Source organism: Anser brachyrhynchus (genome assembly GCF_964034855.1).
Source record: "Anser brachyrhynchus genome assembly, chromosome: 1".
In the NCBI taxonomy this organism is placed as follows: domain Eukaryota; kingdom Metazoa; phylum Chordata; class Aves; order Anseriformes; family Anatidae; genus Anser; species Anser brachyrhynchus.
In genome coordinates, this window is record NC_137694.1 from 122,392,773 (window position 1) to 122,417,237 (window position 24,465).

General features: G+C 34.9%; 1 protein-coding gene across 9 annotated transcripts in view; it reads left to right on the forward strand.

The window, feature by feature from the left end:
• LOC308187861 (cilia- and flagella-associated protein 47-like) overlaps positions 1–24,465 on the forward strand; it is a 307,333-nt gene that overhangs the window by 21,347 nt on the left and 261,521 nt on the right. For 8 of the 9 annotated variants that reach the window (XR_013944960.1, XM_080576253.1, XM_080576256.1 and 5 more), the window contains 13 exons: positions 250–439; positions 562–658; positions 2,923–3,139; positions 3,792–4,036; positions 5,026–5,156; positions 6,336–6,458; positions 7,273–7,404; positions 8,425–8,502; positions 9,069–9,213; positions 11,090–11,184; positions 19,166–19,334; positions 21,477–21,577; positions 22,313–22,472. Coding sequence is in view for 8 of the 9 variants with exons in the window: in XM_080576253.1 (XP_080432379.1) it covers positions 250–439; positions 562–658; positions 2,923–3,139; positions 3,792–4,036; positions 5,026–5,156; positions 6,336–6,458; positions 7,273–7,404; positions 8,425–8,502; positions 9,069–9,213; positions 11,090–11,184; positions 19,166–19,334; positions 21,477–21,577; positions 22,313–22,472 (1,883 nt within the window). In the remaining variant the exon portion in view is untranslated. The remainder of the gene's footprint in view (positions 1–249; positions 440–561; positions 659–2,922; positions 3,140–3,791; positions 4,037–5,025; positions 5,157–6,335; positions 6,459–7,272; positions 7,405–8,424; positions 8,503–9,068; positions 9,214–11,089; positions 11,185–19,165; positions 19,335–21,476; positions 21,578–22,312; positions 22,473–24,465) is intronic. The other variant, XM_080576257.1, reaches the window with a different exon arrangement.

Genomic DNA, 24,465 nt, shown 5'->3' on the forward strand with positions numbered 1-24,465 from the left:
ATAATGCTTGTAACACATTTAGCTAGGCAGCATCCATAAACATGCAATGGTTGTTAGTCCTTGTCTAAACAATAAAATAAAAGATATAAAAGACTTTTAAATGCATTTATTACATTTTTTTCTAATGAAATATTCTCAGTTAAAGTATTATTTGTTCTATTAAATAATCTTAGGTAGTTTAATGTGTAGAACATAAAATGCTCAAAATTCTAGATTTCCCTATTCTTTTTTTTTTTCCCTTGCCTACAGGCAGTTTTATATTTATAATAATTCTGTGAACATAGGCCTTAAACCTGCAGAAGGACTTGTGTCACCACAGATCTCAATCACAGATTTTCACAAGGAGGAGTTACAGTTCAAAATGCTTCCTTTAGATGAGAATTGCCTATTAACTAGTCAAAGACTGGCAGCAAGTGCTTCTAAATCTTCAATCAAAGAAGTAAGTTAAATGCTTCAGTAATAACGTCAGCATAAAATGTTTAACATATATGTATATATATATATATATAAAGAATAAAAATTTTGATTCTGTTCTGAGAAGATGTCTTGTGCTTATCCCAGATTTGGAGTGGGCTTCGTGTTATGCCATCTTCTACCCAAGAGAAGGAAGATTGTAGTCTAACTTTGACACCCAAACAGCTTCATCAAATACTAATTGGTAAGATTTTTACTTTGGTTACTAAACACATATAGTTGTTATAAAAGCACTTACTTGTAGTAACACAATGTATGTTCATAATTTTTCACCTTAAATAGAAAATAGATTAATTCAGTGGTAGCTTGATATATACATTAGTATTTAACTGAAGCTTTGTACTCACCATATGATAGGGAGATACGATTAGTGTGAAAGAGAAGTGTGAAAGGAGAGCTTTCTTTAAAGACCCGTTATGGTATGGCCCATTATGCAGAAATGTATGCTGCATAATATGAGGGCTGCTCATACTCTTATGGCTTGTATCGGGTAATATCTAGGTCAGCATTAATATCATCAACGTTTGTGGGAGTCTTCAGAATGTTTCTTTGAGATAATAGTGATGGCCCAATAGAGTAAAACTTCTTCAGGATCCTCCTCCAAAATAATTCTGGTGGAAAGCTCTGTGATGCGGAGTGCCTTTTAAAGTTTGTGAGGGGTTCATCTATTAACAACACGTTGGATTGTGGTGATTTCAACCCGATGGGCAGCTAAACTCCACCGCATTGTTCTCCTACTCCCTCCTCTCCTCAAAGGAATACAGGGAGAAAATAACATGGAAAAGGGCTCAAGGGCAAGGATAAGGACAGGGAGATCGCTCACCAATTACTGTCACAGGCAAAACAGATTCAGCATAAAGCAGGTTAATATAATTTATTGCCAACTAATATCTGACTAGAGCAGTCTTTTTATTTCTCTTCTAGAGAACTAAAAGCAACTAAAAACAGCTTCCCTCAATAAACTCTATTCTGCCTCCTCCTCCTGGTCAGTGCAGGGGAAGGGGGAACGAAAGCTGTGGTCAGTCCATAGCGCTTTGTCTCTCCTGCTCCCTCATTCTCAGACTCTTTCTCTGCTCCAGCGTGGGGATGCTGCCCATGTCAAGAACTGCTCCAATAGGGGTCCATATCATGGGGTACAGTCTTTCAGGAGTGGACTGCTCCAGCATGGGTCCCCACGGGTGGTGGCTCCCCCCAAACCCCCTGCTCCTGCGGGGGCTCTCCATGGGCCGCAGCCTCCTCCAGGCCACATCCACCTGCTCCACGTGGGCTCCTCCACGGGCTGCAGTGTGGAGATCTGCTCCGTGTGGGACCCATGGGCTGCAGGGGGACAGCCTGCTCCACCGGGGGCCTCTCCCTGCACAGCCCGCAGGGGAACTGCTGCTGCCTGCCTGGAGCACCTCCTGCCCTCCTGCTGCACTCACCTGGGGGGCTGCAGGGCTGGGTCTCTCACAATTTCTCACCCCTCTCCCAGCTGCTGTTGCATGGTGTTTTTTCCCTTCCTTATCTGTGCTCTCCCAGAGGCCCACCCAGCATCACTCCCTGGCTTGACTCTGGCCAGCAGCAGGTCCCTTTTGGAGCCGACTGGAGCTGGCTCTGCTCTGACATGGGGCAGCTGCTGGGCTCTGCTCACAGAGGCCCCTCCTGCAGTCCCCCCCACTACCAAAACATTGCCACATAAACCTAATATAGATATTAAAACAGGTCTGTTTTAAGGTCATAAGACCAGGTCATATTTTTTAGCTTCAAAATGAAAAATTTCATTACTTTCTGGGTTGTCTTTTTAATTTTCAGTGAAGCTAGAACTTCAATATTCTAGCTGTGTATACTGATATATTTGGGGAAAAGTAAACCATAAATACCATAAAAATAACCATATAAATAGAAAAAGTACATACGGTTTTATAAAATGTTTGATTAGTGCAATAAGCACTGAAGTTTGCAGACCAGATAAATATCAGTGATAGCAGTAAATACAGTAGAGAAATCATTTTGTCACCACAAAATTATATGTATTATGAAACCAAATTGTCACATATCAAGGAACAAATAAAATAAAATACTCTTATCATTAATTGTTGGTTGTCTAGCCAGTTAAATATCTGATTAATTAAAGAAAAAGATTTACTAATATTGCCTTTTGTCATTAACACTTTGCTTTTCCAATTTAAATAGCTGTCTAAGACTGAATTAACAAATAAATATTGGTGTTGACTTTTGGGTTGCAATAGGTAGGAAGATATATACTTCCAAATTTAAATGTGATTTTTTTCCACCACAGGGTTGTTTTAGCTAAGTCAGTAAATTGGGGGACTAAAATGTTTTGATCAGAATTTTTTAGTAGTTGTGTTTCCTTAGTAGTTTAGTTAGTATGCTTCCTTTAGTAGTTATGTTTCCTTATGTTAATTTTTACCATTTAATGTTGAAGATCTTATTTCTTCTATGTTCCAGGTCCTTCTACTATGGACTTTGGTGATGTTTGTGTGTACTCTACAACTGCCAGAAAACTACATATTGTCAATAACTTGTTAGTCCATATATGGATACAAATTGAGATTGAAATAGATGAACTAGAGCAGACAAGTCCACTGTGTCAGGTTGTGCCTCCTCTTACAAAGACTTATATTCCAGTAGTCTTTGAGACAAACGAGCTTGGAATGTTTAAAAGGTAAGGTTTCTTATATTTATCTTGTTTCACATAATTAATTTGCAGTAGTAGAATAAAGAAAAATGTGCAGCTATTTTAAACTTGGTGTAATTATACTTGGTGAACACTGGTTTGTGGTAATATCAATAACATGCAGATTTATGTTGCAAAAAATTTCTATTATATTTCTTTCTTTCTTTCAAGTCTGTTGTGGCAAAAGCATATATAACCACAGTGCCACCTGTATATCAGTAAAAATTGTGCAATTATACTTTATATGGTAGGAGAAACTTTATGAAAATACTGTGCTCTGTTAGTCTTGCATCTCTCTATCTGTGCTTGTATCTATTGATACACTTCCTTCTGGGTAAATTTATAGGCACACCATTTTCTATATCTCTGGTGTCAAGACAGAATTCTCATTTTACTAATGCTTTTGTGAACAAACAGTATGACGTTGATAATCCTATGGGATGATTTTCACCTTTCAGGTGGCTTAAGTTACATGCGAATCTATTACAGATAGCTTTTTTCTTGTCAGTCTGAACTGTGTTCATATTCAGTTGTTTCCTGTATTTTCTTCCTAATGATTCTATTTCACATAATTTTTTCTTTGACTACAGCATAATAAATCTAAAAATGCTATTGAGAAATATTTATTTTTATACTACAGATCTTTTACTTACACAATAAACAACAAACATCCTGGGCATGTGCTGGTCATTGCAAATGCAGTGTCTGTTGAACTTCAGTTGTCTGAAAGGGAACTGATTTTAAATCCTATTCCTGGCTACCTGGCAGAGACAGAATTTAGAACAACTGTCAGGGTATACAATACCAGAAACCATTCTGCTGAGTTTACTTGGAAACCTGTAACTACAGATAAAGGAACTGCATTTTCTATACAGCCAGCCAAAGGTATGCTATGCAAATACAGTATGTATTCGTGTATATTAAATGTCAATAATGTTAAATAAGACAAACATCCAGGTGATTCTATAAACTCTGTATTTGGTTCAGCATCAGTTTATCCCCAAAGTAGTACCAGATCAGAGCGTTAATACCAGAGCAGCATTCCCTATGTAAACCCTACTAGCATGTGCTAAGTCCAGTTTGTTGTTTCTGTGTCCAACAAGCAGCTCTCATGTAGCCATTTTTCTGAGCTCAAATTGCTGATACGTAAAAAGTGAGGCAGCCATTTAATGGCAGTTAGCAACATCACACTGCTCTTAAGGAGCTTTCCAAAAGTTCTGTATGAATAAAGCTGCTAGAATTTGATGTAGACAGTGTGAGTGACACAAATATAATTCAGCCTGGAATTAGTTTCACTTGCAGTATGGATCAATATTTGTTAGAAGTGTGTGAGACATTTTTTTCCTTTGAAAGACAGTGTTCTGTAAGAGTATGTTGGAGCTTCATTATTTAAAAAACTAACTACTAACCGAGTTGGCTTTATTCAGTGCAGAAAAGATTTGGCTAGATGAGGAGCTTGGTGTGCACTGATTCTTGAGAAATAAGATATTTTGATTCTGAGTTCAGAATCAATTGCAAGCAAGAAAAACCATATGCTCGTTCCCAGAGGTATTAGTCTACCAGAAGGGTTGTCTGTTCTTTTACAATTTTTGTTAAAGTTTAATATTTGGGTAATTTGAGGCCAAAAAAAATCAATGAACTTTGAATGTGTTTTACTGCAGGATGCTGATAAACTGGTGTTAAGCAATTGACATGAGAATTCAGTAACTAACCTTATTTAATTCATCATACTGTTCAACATCTTTGAAATGTAGGCTTTGTGTTCAATAATAGAAAGTCATTTGATTTTAATGTGCTTGTGTTATTTGTAATTATACAACATAATTTGATAATTGTAAATGTGTATGACTATAATAATTCTTCATGTTATTTAGGCTTTGTGGAGCCCTATAGAGACTTAGAGTGTGAAGTTGTTTGGCATCCAGGGTTCAACTCCCCAGAAGCAGGAGAATTCAACTTGTGTGTGCGTAAAGGAAACACAATTAAACTGAAATGTTTTGCAAAGGTAACACATCATACAACAGGTTTAGAAAAGCAAATTTTTTTAACAAGCAATTTCTTAAATATGTTTCTTTCGTTGAGCATTCAAAAATTTTTAATTTTATGTGGTTTCTCCTTGACATATTTACAAAAAGAGTGTTGCTCCAAAGAAATGATGGAGAAGGCAAGACTGCCTTTGTCTTGCCTGTGGTTATATACTTCCTTTGGCACCACAACTGAGTGGTCTTTATATATATGTAATTGTTCTTCTTGGCTTGCTTAGTATAGCTAAAAAAAGGTTGAGAGGTGATATGATAGTTCTTTATATGCATGTTAAAGGGATACAAATCAAGGAGAAGAAAAATAGAAAGTTTTTTGAGTATGAATAGCTTCAGCATAACTACTGTGGATTGGCTGTAACATAATTTTGTCCTGTTATTTGAGCATGTTTTCTGCTATTTTGAAAAGAAATGTTCTGGATAATTTTCTGAACACTGGCAAAGAGAATCTCAAATTATTTTAAGGTGGAATAGAATAAATTTATAGTAGGAATCCTATGACAAAATAAGAGATTTTCCAGAAATAAGAAATTTGGTGAATCATTTGGTACGTAATGTTACGTGCCAGGAAGTGTGAATGAGAATGATTTAAATTTTTTTTTTTTTAACTATTCTGATGGCTGCATGCTCTATATGTAAACATTTTGAATGCAAATAAGACTTTCCCCCTTCCTTTTGATATGACTGGTAGCATTTCATGGTAGCTTTTTCCTTTGAAACCTTGGAAATTGTCATAACTAAAATCAGGCTGTGTGCAAGTTAGAATATTGGCATTATTACTGCTATTAAAAAATTACTGCTATTAAAAAGTATCTTGTCCTGCTCACACATTTGAGATGAAAAAAAAACATGGAGCTTGTGGTATTAAAATTAATTAAAATATTTTTATTTATCTTTAAATTAACTTAGAAATGTATTTGAGTTTGAATCTATTAACTTTGAATCTAGATAAATTCATTATATTGTCTAAATATTGTCACATTTTTAAAATGTATATTTTTCTGTTTAAACAATTCTAATTTATACATTTCTAGAGGTATGTTAACTTATTGTGTGATGAAAAGAAAATAAGGCTGATTATTTATTTATACTTAGTAATATGTTATTTGGTTTGCTTGTTTTTGCTTTCTCTTCTTTTTTGACAGCTTGGTACCACGAAAGTTCAGTTTATAGAACAAAGGATACCGTTCAGTCATTGTCCAATGGGTTTATCTACTTGTAAGACAGCCATTCTTCAAAACACAGGATACAATCATGCCTACTTCCAAGTAAACTAAAATTATTTTTAGTATGTTTAATTACTTTGGGGTGGGGAGGAGGAGGGAGTTCATTTTATCAGATCGTGTTGCAGCTTTGTATTCTCAGTTATAGATATTCTCAGATAGAACTGCTTCATTTTTTGTCTAGTTTTCAGATGAAAAAAGATTTATGTGAAGAGGAATTCTGTCCCTATGTGTCTGTGTATCCACCAATCCAAACCTGACAAAGTGATAGTGTCTCACAAAGAGATAAAAACTCCTTGAAAAGATTCTAGAAGTTGCATAAAAACCATAGGTGAAAGAAGAATCCCATATTGGTGTACCCTATAAAAAGGCATTTACACCTTGGATGTTTTTGTATTGAGAAAGTGAACTGGCTGGTCATCTTATTCTCATACTGACTGCCCCGTCAATGCATACGTAGACTCAGACCAGTCACAGCAAATGTGATTACTTTGCTAGATTAACAGCTAAGAGCATGGTAGGCTGTAATGTGAATTAGGTAAGAGGTGAGCCGGAGCAGGTAAACACATAAGTCATGAATTAGTAGTAAACCTAACCTCATTAGTTCTGATCACAGAATAATTTGCTATACTTATATAGTGACATAGAATTGTTCTGATTAAAATCCTCAGAACTGTTATTCATACTTTATTTTGGTACTATGTGATTGTTTTATTTGGATTTGTAATTTGTTTATTATATGTTATAAAGGTTCACCTTGTAAGAATATAAAATCTTTGTGATAGATATAGTAATGTATTTTTTTAGCAGTGATATTTTTTTTTCCCCAATACTATTAATAATACGTTTGCTTTTGAAGGTCCTTCATTCAAATCCACTGCCTGGAATGCTGATCACCCCTCATGACGGGGTGGTACCTGTGGGAGGCCATGCTGAGCTCAAAATCCTTTTTACTCCAAATGCAAAAATGAGTTTTGATACAAGAGTGGAGGTATTCAAAACTGAATGAGTTTTGGCTTTTGAGTGTTATGTTCCATGTTTGTATGTGGAGATGTTTGAATGTTGAGTTGTGTGTGCATCTGAGCATCTTTTGAATTTTATCTGAAGTGTTCTAATACTTAAAAAAATGTTTTCTTACAGCTGTTGATAGCTAGTAAGCCATTCTGTTACTCTGGTCTCAGTACTGCTCTGAAGTACTAAACAGCCTCTCAGTTGAGATGATTCATAGCATACTGTTGGCAAGCTGCTGAAACTAACATCTCCTTGTTTTCATAAGATCATGTAGACATATGCACAGTTTTTGTGTTTTATTGAGTAGCAGGACTGAAATACTGCAGTGTTTTTCATTTCTTGACTACTTCTCATGAACATTACAAAAAGGTTATCTTGGAGATGAATTTACCAGTAAAGTTGGTCTGATAATAGGAGTGCAGTAAAGATCTAATCCTACTTTGTTTTCTGCATGCCCGCTTCGTCGGCTTGTCTTTGGTCAGATAAGTGGGAAGAAAAAAGGGACTCTGTTATGAGGCTGATCCTTGCTACCTTTTCCGATTCTAATCTTGGATTCTTTGTCGTCTTTGGCTGCATACATTATGCTCACTAAACCTACTAGTCATTCTTCTTCCCACTTCTAACAAACACTGCTCAAAACAACATCTACTTTGTGCCAGCAGCTCCCTCAAGCAATTTGTCTTCAGGTATACTTTCCAATCCTCACAGCTGCTGAATAGATGTAACTCATCCACTTAGCTTTCTTCTGCTAGAGGAAACTTCATTCTAATGATACAACCTTGTGCAGCATTATTTTTGTCTGCAGAAGAATGGTCTTTCCTGAAACTTTATTGACAACTATGACTATCCAGATATGGTATACCACAAAGGCACTATTGGTTCTTCTATACCTTTTTTTTTTTTTTTCTCTTTCACTTTCTCATTTAATTTTGACAGATTTGATGATGTTGTTATGTTCAAATGATCTTGTCAACAATCACCCTGTTCTCCATTAACTTAGGTAGCAGTGCGAAATTCGGGAGTACTAGTACTCAGGATTGTTGGATTTGTAGAGACCCCTGAAATAAAGATTGATGTGGTAAGTATGAAGGAATTGTAGCAACTGGTAAGATTAGTAGTGTTTTGCTTTATCTTGATGTCAAAGTGGCTCATTCCTACTTCATGTTTTCCTTGTCTTCTTTTTTTTTTTCTGTACTAACTTCCTGAGAAAATCATCACAGAGGAGAACTTGGGAACAGAAATTAAAAAAAAATAAATGTATATATGAAAGTTTCACTAAATGATAACAGCTTTAACCTTTGAACTTGAACACCTGTAAAAAAACAAAAACAAACCACTAAAAAGGGATAAGATTTCTTTAAGGTAGTAATAGAGAAAAGTATAGGATAGGGAAAAGTGAATCCACTGATCTGTTTACTGAATGAGGAGAACTTTCCTGATGGTGTAACTAGACTTTGTTGCATTTGATGTCTTGGAAAGAATTTAAAGATAAGAGTTAGGCAAGACAATTAATTAATTGAGATGTCTGCCTAATATATTATAAATTCTGAGTCATTGAACAATTATATTTTTCACATGCTGTTCATTTACAAAGTTGACTTCACATGGGTTTGACCTCATTTTTTTTTTTCTTTAAACTTACAGGAACTATTTGACTTTGGTGGTGTTTATGTTGATTCTACAAAATCAATTCCATTTTTGCTTCAGAACAAAGGACAGGCACGTACCAGAGTGGAGTTTGATTTTTTCAAGTATAAGGATTTTAAATTGAGTGCTAAAGACCATTCAGGTATTTGCTTTGGTATATCAGCTTTCATTAAATAAAGAATAGGATAATGCTAAGAGAAAATCTGTAAGACTATTTCTGGTATACAATTTTTCTGATTAACAGAAAACCTAAGATGATTACTTTAAAACTGCTGCTTAATATAAATTAAAATGAGACCGTTTATTCTGCCTATAAAATGATGCTTGCCAAAAAAAAAAAAAAAAGGCACTTGGAAAATGACAGTTTGCCTGTAGATTTCTGTTTTTTTTTTTTTTCCTGTAGTTGCAAAGGCATATAAAAATGTCTGAGCACCCTCTCACCAGTTAAAACAAACAATAAGAATAAACAAAAAGTCAACCCAAAAGCACAACTATACTTATTTCCTGTTCATGGACTTTTATCCACTGTTTTGACAATATTTACTCTTAAGTTAATTCAACATCACTATAAAGGTCTGGATTTTTTTTTTTTTTCCTCTAACAGTGCCTTAATCACAAGACCTCTGTTTTACATGATTTACATGATTTACATAATTTACAAGTTAGAATGACATTGGGGTAATGTGTGGAATTCAGTTGCTATTCTTTGCTTTCTTGATAGGACTGCAGTTTCCTATTCTTCATTCATTGTTGCTCATCCCTTTTCTAATTCAGTCCTGGTACCACCTTTGCTGTATTTAAACAACTTCATTAATGAGAGAATTTATGTTCTTATGGCCTCTTGTCCCTGAAAGCTTGGCAAATCAATACTTTTTCTTGTGCAAGCCAATATTGTAATGTTTAGTTGTCCTTATGTAGAACTGTATGTGGATGACCACAACAAATGATCTGACGAGAACAGAGGGCTTTTCTTCCACATGGTAGATTTCGAAGGGAAAGTGGGTGCCCCTAGTCGGTCATCTTAACTTGGAAGAGGACTGCAAGACTGTCTACAACAGGCAGCTAGCCAGCTTGGGAATTGACTCATTGCACATGATTTCTAGATCAGAGTTTGTGCTTGGAACAAGTAATGGGGTATTCAGTCAGGTCAGGTACTGTTCAAACGGTGTGCCTCTAGGATGAATAATTCCTCAAAGGAGTTTTACATTAAGTGTTGGAAACCCATGCTTCTGCCTATGTCTTAAAATTGGACCTGAAAGCCTGCTAAATTAAGGAAGCCTTACTGGTAAACTTCTGTAGTGCAGATTATGCCTAAGAGTTATTTAGAAACAAAAGGTTCAGCCAAGTCCCTCTGGAGAGGGACTCTTTATTAGGGATTGTATTGATAGGACAAGGAGTAATGGTTTTAAACTAAAAGAGGGTAGATTAGATATATAGATATTTATTTTAGATTTATATTTAGATATTTATTTTAGATAATGTGGAAGAAGTTCTTTACTATGAGGGTGGTAATGCACTGGAACAAGTTGCCCACAGAAGTTGGTAACTCTGGAAGTGTTCACGGCCAAGTTGGATGGGGCTTTGAGCACCCTACTCTGGTGGGAGGTGTCCCTGCCCATGGCAGGGCGTTGGAACCAGGTGATCTTTAATGTCCCTTCCAACCCAAACCATTCTATGATTCTGAGATTCCATTTTTTCCCCTGTGGTATGAGTTTTTTATTATTTAGTTAACTATTTTTGCCTGATGCTCTTCTTCATAGATAAATTAAATATTTTTTTTTCTTTCCTTTCAAATATTCCCCAAATCAATGACTTTACTGAAGGTAGTTGGTGATTAACACTTCTCAAAATTACATCCAGAATGCTTATGAGAAATATTATATTCATTCATAACTAGATGAGAAATATTTACCATGTATATACCTGTGTTGGTAATCACTTTCAATTACTGCAATTATTACAAAATTGATATTTAGTGTAGTGACATCTCTAACTTGATTCTGAATTTTGTTTGACAGTGGTTGAAAACTGTTCTTCAGAGCCTTATTTGTATTCAGTTGACTTAGAGGGAAAGTCATCTTTGCAGTGCTCGTTGTCCTTCATGCCAAAAGAGGTAGGCTGATGGGGCACTGGTGATTAAGCTAAATTAAACTGGCACTCTGTAATATTTCTACGATGAGACAATATAGACATTCTAGATGTACATATTAGCGTGTGCAATAGTTTTGTAACAGTAATCTCATTCTTAAGAAAACAAGTTTTGAAATAACTTATACTACTTTTGCTTCTTTCCTTACAAGTATGCTCACAAAGAAAACACACTTTTCCAATGACTTCAAAGTGCAGAACAAATACATTTAAATCCTTACCACACATTCATTAAGTCATTCAGCAATTGGCGGCTGTTTTCTATTTGCAGCTGTTTATGGTTTAACTCTCAGATGACCTCAAGGGACTACAAAAGTAGAGGAGTTTTGTGTGTCATAAAGATCAGCAAAGTTGCTTTCTAATGGAGCTATATGAGGGAAATAAATTGAAGATATCAGACTATGGGTTAGTTTTACATCAGGAACATTGCATTTTATTGGTGGTACACGTCAATAGGCAGCACTATAGTAAATTTTAAGTCAACCTATTGAGCAACATTTTTTAAGTGGAGGGTTTGGGGATTTTCATATATATGGAGAACAATGAACAGCAACAAAACTTAGTCTTTGATATTATAAACCTCTTTCAGAACAAACAACTGGTTACAGCACAAAAACCTGTGGCATTAGGTTCATTTTTACCTTAAAAAATAAATGAATTTCAGAGACAATGCATCTTGGAAGGGTCAACGATGTTCTTTTCTCCCTTGTTCCTACTGTCCCTCCTTCCTACCTAGGATTTTATTGTTTGAATAGAAGTCGAGTTATCTGTTCCAAGCATCATTCAAATAAATATTTGCATATTACAGCCTGCATCTGTTAACACTATGGTTTTCTTTTTCTTATTACTTTCAGCTTAGATTTTGTGCGCACAGGTAAAGCATTGCAAAGTAAATAACTGGTGGTGTAAATTTATAGTATGCTTGCTACTCTGAATTTTTCCTGACAGAGGATGAGTTAATATATTCATCAAAAATGAATTATTTAAAATAGAATTAATTTCCTCCAGTAGCATAGCAGGCCTTAAGGTTAGATGAGAAGCAGGAGATGTCATATCTTTATAAGTATCTTGACATTGTCTGGTGCAGTATTCACATACACAAGGCAGGCAGGTGTTGACTGGATACAGTGCTAGGAAGGTATGCTAAATTGTACACAGAATATCACCAGTGACCTACTATCAAACTGAAGAGAAGCTCAGTAAAGAAAATGTTGACATTTTTGTTTAGGTATGAAGGATCAAGAATAGAAATTTGTGTATACAATTTGTGTATCTCTAAACTACGTTCATATTGACGGGAGCCATAACCTGTTATCTGACAGCTCTTTTCCTGCTTATGGCGTGGGGTTTCTCTGGTGATAGTGCTGCTGTACAAACTGATCCTTTATTCTTCATTGTAGTAGAAAGTAGTGTAGAAGGCCAATCATCCCCTTCCAGACTAGCGAAATATCAACACTAAAATTGTAAATGAACCCCATCCCCTCCAAACTATCAAAATAGGGATTTTATGTGACTCCCAGTACCCTATTCCCTCCTGCTGCGATTAACCTATTTTACTGTTTTCTTTCCTTGCCAAGTGTAAGGATGGATTAAGAATAGATATGTTGCTTCTAACACTGCTGTACATTCAAATGATTAAACATGCAGAATCATCTACTGTCTCAGAAGACTTCTGAACCACTTGTTCAGTTAATTTCACTTGTAGTCTGAGCTACTGTTCAGCATTACTGATGGTTATTGACAAGCATCCCCAACTGTCATTTGATGCTGGTGATAAGGTAACCTAACTGAAGACAAGGCTATATCAATTTGCAATCTGCTCTAATGATATAATTTTGGAAAAAAAATCTTATATTTAACTGGGTCTGTTTTCTGACAGCTCTTTTTAAAAAATAAGTCACTGTCAAATATATTACATCTGTTGGTTATAGTTTTTCTCTGTAATATCTTTTTTTAATTTTTCAAACTTTGAGTGCTTTTCCAGTCTTGAGAAGCATAGTTTTGTTTTGTTTTGTTTTCAAGCAGAACAACTTTATTCAGAAGTAAGGGAATAAAGAACTTCAAAAACGAAACTTCCCTGGGGTGCCTCATGCCTCATAACCAATTAATAAGCCCTGCTCTCACAAATTTTATTTATTTCCATTTCCCCTTCTCTCCATGTGCTCACATCTTTTCTCTGCCTCTACCCTGTGCTAGGTAGGCTCAGTGCGCAGACAGTGCTTCCATTCTGCTGCAAGTATAATATTGCTTGCCTGGCAGGAGGCAGCTTACTGATTACCAGGCAAGACATGCCCAAATACACTCACAACTTACAACCCACTGGTGGTCACATGTTAACATTGTTGAGCTTTAATGAAACACTGATAGCTGGGAGCAATAGCACTGATTAATGTAAAAGGCAGAAAACCTTGAAAACTAAATGTGCCACCCAGTATGGCACGACCAAGAAAGCATATGAAGTGCCTGTACCCCCCCAGGATGCTGTAGCTTTTCTTTAATCTAGCTCCTCCAAAGTAGTATAACAAGATAATTTTTTTAATAATAAGTATAGTTTTGTTAAGAAAGTGGTACTGGTAGCAGCATTTCTTGTTGTGATCAGAGACTCTCATTAGTTGCAGATTCTTAGAACATTCCCCCTCGGATCTGAGTTGCTGTTATTCTATTGCATCTAGATTTGCCCCTTCTCTTATCAGATTTCTTCCATCTCTTTTCTGACTTTTCAATCTTGAAAAAGCTCAGATCTTCTCTCTATATTGAGCTTACTCTATTCAAGTTTCACAGTTGCTAGCACTATATCCTGCCTCTCCACTTGAACAGCTGTTTCTCTGGTATCATCACTGTTTTCTGGACAACTGCTCTTACCCAGCTTACCTCCCAGATGCTGCAAGCCTTCTGTATCCCAGTGAGAAGAATTCTTTTCTGCCTGCTGTCTGGTTCTGCTAAAGCTTCCTGCTGTTGTTGTAGTCATCATTACTGACAACGCTATCCGTAAACCAAGAAAACCCCACCAATTTGTGTTGTGCTAAGAAAGTAGATACTAGAAATATGGAATTGAATCAATCTTGAATACTCCTGCTAAAAATCATCTTGGCAATTGTTTTCCTTTTATGTTAAAAAGCTTTAAAATAGCAAACTAAGTAAACACATAGGAAGTCTGAATAGCTGCCACAGTTTTTGCTAAAACTTAGTATGAACAATTACATGTGATATCAAAAGACATTCTTAGAGATGAAGTATATTGGCCTGTTTATAAAATAACATCTGCAAGTTTTGAGATAATTCTCCCAATAGTCTAAGCAATAAAATGAAATTGATGCTTTATAGATAAGGCTAGGATGCTGCTCATGTAAAGGCGTGGTTTTCCCTTCCTGTTACTCCAGCCAAGGTGTTGGAGGCGACATAGTTCTCTGCCTCATCGGAAAGAGTTGAATAGTGGAATTCATTTGCAGTTATAGTCAAAGATGTACATAAGTGAGAACAATATACAAATAAGTAAATATAAATAGGTAAGCTGGCAAATCCTTAATGTCATATTTTTATACAGGCTATATGATCCTTTCTTTTCTGTTTTGTTATACTTTTAATGAAATATCTCTCAAATAACGATTACATTTCATGTGTTTTTCACTGCAATATAAGAAGGTTTAGCCAGCTGTAAGTCATTTCATTTCAGATGCTGAGTAAAACAAAATTTCGTATTGATTTAAAGAACAACAACAAATCAGCAGATAAAACAACCAAAAAAGCCATGAACATCCGGCCAAATATTTGTTGGAACTCTCTTGTCCCTATCCAAGAAGCATGGTTTTTCTTGATTGTGACTCGTGTTCTGCAGGCTGATTGTCTAAGTAAGGTTGAGGAGCACTTCATTTTTTTTTTCTTTTTTCTTTTTTTCTTTGTGCTAGGGAAATGGGCAGTGTGTTATCATGTTGAATATTTGCTCAGTGACAATTTTTGGTCCTTAGCTGTCACTGTGCTTCTCAAGGCAGGATGATCTACCTGCTAGCAGCAGTGTCATGAAAGTTTTGGTAAGGCAGAAAGGCAAAGCAAGGTGCAGGAGTGTGCTGCTTCAACTATATATATATATATATGCACCCATATATTTTGGAATAGAAAATTCCAGTACCTTGGGAAAAAATATGAAATACACAGCTATGTAATAATGAGACCTGTGAGGGCTTTGATTGAGACAAATGGAGCAAGTCACACTTGTCAGAGCTTGTTGTTTAGACTTCATATAGAGAAGTGACAGGTGTTGCCCCCCCCCCCCCAATTTTTTTTTTGACATTGATAAGGATGGATTTATTTATTTATTTATTTTAATGCACAGAATTCACAGTGTAAGAAATGAATTCTATGGAAAATCAGCTGTGGAATTACAAAATAATAAGGGTATTGCTGGTGCACCATCTCTGACATCTCTGTATAAAAGGGAAGGATTTAGTTTTATTTCAGTGTTCTGAATGATGGATTTGAACATTTTTACATTATTCATTATGCTGGTTATATGTGATGGAAAGCTGGAGAATTTAGACTGCATTAAATTTTTTTGTATATTTTAAGGAAGAGTTAATGTTAAATCTTACAAGACTTTGAGAATATATGTTGTATACAGCTGCAGTACATAAAACCTTGGTTCTGCAGTACCATTTACTTTTATAGTTAGGTTTAAATTTTAATCAAACTGCTTTTTTTAATGTACATTACACTTTCTCTCCAGGTATCACTGCTGAAAATCTGTCTGTTGCTAGTGCTATAAATAAATTTTAGAAAGATCCTTTACACAAAAATTCAGTGATTTCTAATGCTTCAAGATATTTGATCACTCTGCATATTATGTTGTAAATACAAGATTATTTTCTTATACAGGTGTTTTAAGTTAATTTGAAGTCATAAATTAGTTCATTGATTTACTTGCCATTTGGTGTGAAGTTGTACTGTAAAAGCAAGTCTTTTAATTTTAGGGAGATATGTACTCTTTGTGCTAAATAAACTATTTGATTCTTGGATTTGAAAGCAAAATTTTTCACTCAACCTTAAGAACATACATTTTGGTAATTATTATAGAGCATATAAAGCATAAAGCATTATTGCGTTAGGGTGCTTAGTAAAGATAGAAATGAGGTAACTGCTTTGAAAGTTTATTTTAAAAAAATGTAACTTTTTGTTCTACTCAGATTGCTCCCTGAATCTGACAATTCTGCTTGAATTAGTTTATTTTTTATGCACAAATTTTATTTAAAATAACTTTTTAATTGTCATGGCTTCTGGGGTAGCTGTTTCCCCTTTTTGTTATTTTCATTGCACGGAGTACTTAGGCCTGAGGCAGGAAGGCCTTCAACTAAGTTCACTCTTCAATGTTAGACTTAGAGCTATCATCCACATTGTTTGAAACCTATTTCATAGATTCAGATGAGTTTGGGTAGCTGAACTTTCTGATCAGAAAGATTTCTTAAAAATCAACAACTCTGTTTAGGAATTCTAAGGAGGAAAAAAAGCTTTTATTTTTTTCTTATTTTTTTATTTTTTCTAATGAAATGAAAGATTACAGATTCTTTATTTAAAGAATTGCTATCTTCTTGTGACAGCCTACACAACCTTTCTTACATTTTTGGAGGTGTTCCATGTGAATGCATAACAAAAAGCTGCTTTGTTGCATGTGGCTATTCTTTTTAAAGCTTCTTTTAAAGTCTTTTTAATTTCTAAGACTAACACTTTGCAAATTATGCCTTCTTTCCAATTGACGTTCATAATTAGTTTAAGTCAGGATAGGAAAAATATATAAAGTCATGGTATCTATTATAGGTAAAGTATTTTAATCTTACCAAACTTTCTAGGTCTTGAAAAATGCAGTATCGTTATACTGGTATACCTGTGACACATGCTGGGGATGGAAGGGATTTTCTAGGTCTCTTGTTTTTATAGCTTTTCTTGGCAATGATGTTTCAAGTGTTAGAATTTCTCATGTAAGGATGTCCATGCTGGCTATAGGGAGCTGCCAGGGCTGGCTGTAATCTTTGCACCTGAGGTGCGCACTGAGGTGTGCAGTCATCTCCCCCCCCTTCTTTTTTTATTTCTGTTTATGGTGAGCCATAATGCTTGTGAGATATGCTGTTTATATGTGCAGCATATTACATTTTACATTTTTGAAGATGTACAGTGGCTAAGCATGACCAGTATAGCAAACTTCACATACAGCTTGAGGAGTATGATAAAAGCTTCTGATTGAGTCTGGTTTGTGACTGTTATACAAGATGCTTGACTAAAGAGTCCAGGAAAATTTTCTTCTCCCTCTCTCATATTGGATCACTTTGCAGTGGTCTCTTAAATATGCATTTTAACAGCTATTAAGGTTACCAAATAAAAATGTATTCAGCTTTAATCTATCAAACTTCTCATGTGTTTTCATATAAAGTTTTAAATGATTTTTGATTTCAGTCTTGAAATGCAATGCTTTTTAGTTTCAACTGTAAGAGACGATAGTTTTTTGTCTAAAACTGCGAGGAGCCACTGTTGTTAGTAGCAACATATTTCATACATACTTTTAAGTGAAAGGAACTTCTAACACTGAAGAAAAGATCCTTTTTCAGTCTAAATTTTAATTATGTGGTTTTATGATGCAAGCACATACTTCGAAGATGTAGCATGAAGGATTTTATGTGGGTGACTTGAGGTACTAAACTAGAAGAATATTTAAATCACATCGGGAGATTTTTACTCGCTCTTTGTTTATGATCCAACTCAAATATTAGTATACTGAAAATTTCAAATGTCTTTCACCATCTTAATTTTGAAAAGTGTAATTCTATGTTATAAAATCTAGTCATTATCAGATTTGAAGTATCAGTATAAACAAGGGCACAGTGATCTAAAAATGTTTCCTTTCACCCCATATTTTCATCTTGCTGAATGCAAATACGCAAAATGTTCCACAATGCTCAGCACACATATTGCTCACCAGGAGCTTGTAATTGTGTATTAAAAACCCTGCTGGAACTCCAAACATTGTAAATGCTGTATACTTGCTTCTCATTACCTAAGCTCCGGGTTGATTTTGTTACAGATGAATATATGCTTCCTTTCCTGGGGCAGCATATATATTTTTTTTCTTTCCTGTCATTTATATATTTTACTCACTACCACATATATGAAAATAAAGCATGATGCACTATTTCCTGTGGTATTTGGGTATTTGAAAGCTTTCAACATTTTCATATACTTGGATTTACTGTATGTTTTAAGCAGCATACAGATTTTGTACACCACAATCCTTTCTGAAGTTTTCAGCGTCCTTCAAGGTAAGTCATTGAAAGACTCCAACAGTATTTTTATGGTAGAAGTTTTGGTTTTTCTTCTGTTACGTTTGTTACGGTTATCCATATCTTTTTCTCTGAAGAGTATGCTGCTCTAATGTGTTAGAAAGATCTTGGAAAGATCAAGTGAAAGGTATGTAATACGTTATTGAAAAGTGCACTGTGAAATAAATTAAGTTTATCACATGCATAACCTGTCAGAAAAAAAAAAGGAAAAAAAAACCAGAAAATTTTGTGTAAAATTAAACATGCTGTCTTTAAATTCTAAACCCCACTTATTTGGGGATGTGATTGCTGAAATGAAACTGAGATCAAAATCAATGAATTTGGAATCTTGGAATTCAGTGAGGTTCAGTGATGGTGGTTTTGAGTATTTTTCTTTTTTGCCGAGTTGTGTCAGTTTTAACTCAGGTTCCACCTGGTTCTCTGAACCCATTTCATTTATGTTGGCTATACCATAACAGCTGAGTCTTTCTTTTCAACATTGGAAAATTATTATTATTATCATGATTAGTTCAGAAGTTAGTTTTAATAATTATGAAATAGTAATAAAAAACAATATTACCACTCTGGTGGTTCAAGAAGTACCACTTTCTTTGGGAAAGTGACCACAACGGTATTTGTGCTCTTTAGGTGGCAGTGTATGACTTCACTCTTCCAGTTAATACTCCTTGGGATGACTTTCCATTGCTACAGCAATGCTCTATATCTGCAACTTCTGTTGGGCCTGTAAAGCACAATATTCCTCCACAGCCACAGACAGTGACTGTGGCTGTTCCAGTCTGCAGAGTTAAAGCAGTTGGTAAGTAAACTAGGGACTTAAAGCAGGTGGTGAATGCTTATAATTCATGATGATGTTTTGTATATTCTAATTGCAGAGAATTACCATTTGTCTGCCCTCCACCCCCCAAAAAAAAGAAGAAAAAAAAAAGAAACAAACCATAAAAAATGACAGGATTTAGAAAGCTGAAATTTGATAAATCCTTGTAATTTGTAAAATTCATGGAAACTTGAAGCTTTTTCAAAATTTAATTTATATTTTTAAATATATGTAAAGCTGAAATTTCTGTAAATGTGTGACACATACTAGGAAAAAGGAGGCTCAGGGGAGACCTTATCATGCTCTACAACCATCGCAAAGGAGGTTGTAGCGGGGTGGGTGGCTACAATTTGTAGCCAGTCTCTTCTCCCAAGCAACAAGCTTGATGAGGGAACGGATGAGAGAATGGCCTCAAGTTGTGCCAAGAGAATTTTAAGTTGAATATTAGGAAAAAATTGTTCACTGAATGGGTAGTGAGGCATTGGAACAGGCTGCCCAGGGAAGTGTTTAGGTGTCACCATCCCTGGATGTATCCAAAAGATGTGTAGATGTGGGTGCTTAGGGACATGGTTTAGTTGTAGACTTGGCAGTACTAGGTTAGCATTTGAACTTGATGATTTTAGAGGTCTTTTCCAACCTAAATGATTCTATGATTCTATGAAATCCTCTCCTCTCCTCTTACTGGAGCTGGTAGAAATGATAAATTTCATTCGTAAAAAATCTTAACAGTTTCGAACTTGTTTAAATTCAAAATCAAAGCAAAAAATCACTTATCAGCTTCCAACAGATTGTGAAAAATGTTTCAGAACCATTTAATTTTTTCATTCTGATAACATCCAGATATTATAATAGAAAATATGTAATTATAGCATAATATAATGGTAGTTTGCATATGCTCAGATGGAGCAGATACAATCCCTACCTGATCCAGACAAAAGGAAGAATGCATAGTACCCATATCATGACCTGACTTTTTTTTTTTTTTTTTAATTGATCAGTCTTTCAGATTCTTCATGGAGTTGATCTTTTCCTTTCCCTCCTTCCCCTGTGCCTAGTCCTTTATTCTTGCTGTGTTTGCCTTGTACAGACAGTTTCTGCAAGAGGTGGGGGGGCTCCGTGACTGGCACAATTGTACATTAGTTGGTGGAAGCATTTCAAAGATGAGGTTCCTGCTTTGAAACAATATTAATTTGCAGAGGTTATATGTCTTTGTTTTAGAGAAATATGGATAATATTGGTCTTTACATAATGTTAGACATAGGATCAAGAAGCACTTCGGGCTTTTTGAAGGGAAGAGAGAATTGATCAACTTCCTCAAGGGGTGTGAAACAAACTTGCAGATTTTAATATACCATATGTTTGCTACATTCATTCCCAGCTGTTTAACCAAATACAGAGGCAAAATGAAGACTCCTGTGGGACTATACATCTTTGTTTTTTGAAATCCTCATTTTAAACTTCATCCCTTGTTATGGTTTCTTTATTCCAGCTATATGAAATTAAGAGGAATGCTGTTGTGATAAAATGTTTTATGCCTTTACTGATGAATTACCATCACAAATGTAAATGCAATATATAACTACTAAAATAATACAGGATCTGAAAGTAACATTAGTGAATTTGGAAGTGTGTATAGAATTACATGAAAATAATATTCTGCATTTTTTATTGTTACATAAATGAATATATATTTATATATGTATCATACTCTGAATATAAATAAAGCAGTTGACTGAAGATATTCTTGGTCCCCTTTTAAGAAGCATTACTTTTAATCTCTAAAGTATGCTTGTGTATATATAGTCTGAATGTCCTTGAATTCATCTGCAACAGGCAGATCATGTGACACACTGTTTGTAGCATCTTTATATGAAGGAGAGATGTTGTGTGGTAGATGTAAAATTAAAATCATTTGAATGTGACTAAAGGGCCATAATAAGACAGTTATGGTAGCCATTTAGTAGTCGTATAGTATGGGAACAGTAAAAAGAAATTAGAGCTTTAATAAAGGGGAGAAGCAATTCTGCTAAATATGTGCTGAAACAGTGGTTTTATGAAAGGACTTTGAGGAACCATGTGTAAAAACAATACCTTATAAACATCCTTACTTAATATTTCCAACAGTACTTAAATCACCACTGGAGTTCTCCTCAATGAAACTTACATTTACACAACATTCAAGTTGTATACGTTACAATAGTCCTGATGAAAGTCTGAATTCCCAGGTACGTAAACACATGTTGTTACAGTTATTCTTGGCTATACATTTTAATTACTTAAAAATGACTGGGTAAGAATATAGATTTGGAACTCAAAATTCAATCATGTTCCAAACATATGCTTTTATGTATGTTGAACTTTTTCCATCATCATTTTGTTCAGATTTTGATTTCATATTTGTTTTTGATCACTAGAAAATTTTCCAAAGCTCAGCGTTGGGCTCATACTAGCTTTCTGACATATGAGAAAGAATGGGCACCATGAGAAAGAGCAACTCTGACATACAGGAATAGAATTTTCAGTGCTGTTATTCCCACTGTTTTCTTACTGGATTGAAAGAGTGGGTTTTGAAAACCTACTTTGAAGTTTTTGTAATTTCAGTATATCCACCTGTAAATCTTTATGTCCTGAGTCATGTGTTTAGTTCTTGCTTTGCTCCATTTGTATCAGCAAATACTTGTTTCTATTTGGCTAAGCACTCCCACCACAATATGTTGATCATTCTCTTTATGTATGTGGTGAGTGACTGGAAGTCATTTAGTCTGTGCTCATGGGAACACTAATTTTTTCGCCTTACAGATATAGTAAACCGGGTTCTTCATTGCTTTCTAGTGCTTTCTTGCTTTCAATCTGATCTGATTGTAAAAGAAATGCTTTGGACAGAGCAATGTGAAAAGTATCATGATGCTTGCTGCTTTCTCTCTTTCATCATGCCCTCCTTTCTCTGTAAATATTTACAGGAGCTTGACCTGAAGAATGTCTCAAGGCAGTATTTAACATGGAAATTGAATTGTGATGATGCAGACAAAAATATAGAAGATGGTATTTTCAAATTTAGTCTGCATGCTGGATTTCTTGATCCAGGACAAAAAATCAGTATTACTGTATTCTTCTGCCCTTGTAAGTAATTTTGTGAGTTGTTCTACATATATTTTGGACAATTTTGCCATTTTCATAGATTTGCTTAAATCACTTTCTGTGATGAATCAAGACTAGCACTTACTATGACGACCTCTGAGTTAAAATGACTAAATAGTCAACCAAAATGCCAAAAAGACATGCTGAAGTTCTGAGAAAAAAAGACAGCTGCAGACCTAACACAAAACATGGAATCATTTGTGTAGCATTATATGAAAAGTCTGTTTTGCACACAGAAGGCATTAAATGCTAGGATACCTAAATTATTTTTAGCATTGCCCCTTAATGTGTATTTGGGCCAACTGGCTTAATATTTACACTTTCCGAGAGTACTTGGAGTATGTGTGATTCCCTCCCCCCCCCCCCCCCCAGTAGACAGACAAGAACAGAAATTTTCTTCCTCCAAAAGATACAAAGTCTTTTAGATATATATATATATATACTTTTATGAATAGTTTGCTCAGAGAACCAGAGACCAAGTGAAAAACATAAAATAGATTTCTAACAAAAGCTGGGAGTATGCAAGAAGATTATAATCAACCACATACAGCAGGAATGGCAGAACATTAAGATTCTGCATTATTCCCGGTCAAACAAGTGTTTTGTGTAGAGAGTAATGTAACATTGTACATTGATAAAGCCCCTCACAGAACTGAGCGGTACTGACAATTGTAAGTGGCCTACTGGTGGTGCCAGCATTCTTGAAGGGAAGAAAAGTTGTCTTGTTGGTTGGGTTTGATTGAGAGTCAGCAAGTGAGTATCCCTTTCCTAAAGTCACATATTGCTGCTATTTTTGATGATACAGTTGAAATCTATAACATCACTCAAGCCCTACAAATTATTTGATATAATTGAAAATTAGTTTGTAAATTGTAAAGATCTGTAGGCATGAGTCTTGCCATGATTCTGTATGATAAATTGAGAATACTGTATTAAATGTTGTTCTGCATATGTGTTGTGAATATGTAAGAGCAGTATTCAATTGCATATGTTACTTGGAGTTGATTGCTTTACTTTAGAAAGTTTTTCCATTATGTATTATGTCTTCTTGGTAGCTTTTGTTTTCAACTTATGGTTGGGCTGTGATTTTGTTTCATGAAATTGAAAAGTAAGTAATGTAGAAGGACTGTTGCACAATTGTTTAGGAAGTGGTTTGCTTTACATTCTTTTATTTTTCATTCTGAATAACAAAACCTGACTTGTCTGAAATACTATTTGTTTCGGCATGTATTACCTGGAAAGTCTCTGACCCAATCAGTATCTATAGTTGTATTTTATTTTATTTTTTTACACTTCTGACATGTTTATGAGGTATCATTTTAGAAATAGGTATTTAAATTACTCTATTCAATTTTATATTATTTCAAATTAAACTGCTAGATGAAAGTTAAATAACATTTATTTTTGGAAGACTGAGCAAAAATATTTATAGTATGTTTACATTTTTGATGCATCAGTTTGTCTCCTTTCCCCAATGTTCTTCCAAAGTAAATTGCTAAAACCCTGAGGTTTGGCTCTGAAACACGTTTATGAAACAGCCATAAAAACGTACACAGTATAATATATATATATATTTTTACTATGTAGGTTCTATTCTATACTTAATGTGATGTTTAGTTTTGGAACCAAGTGATGTGATCCCATCTGCATCTTGTCTGCAGTTCCTTGATCAATTTTTAGTGATAACTTATGGAAGCTATCAAAATAAAACATAAGTGAAAATGTTTGTTAAAGAGCTGGTTTGGGGATAAATATGAAAGTAAAAAAATAAAATAAAATCCAAGGATACTGGGTGAATTGAAAGAAGACATTGTTCCAGGGTGCGAAAAAATGTTAGAATGTATAAATCAGAAGGTGTTAAACAGTGGGAGCAGAAAGACAAGAAGATTGTACAGAACACAGTGATATTATAGGAGAAAATGGTGGGAGCTATTTCTTTTCAGATATTCAGTTATACAGACATTTAGAAATATGG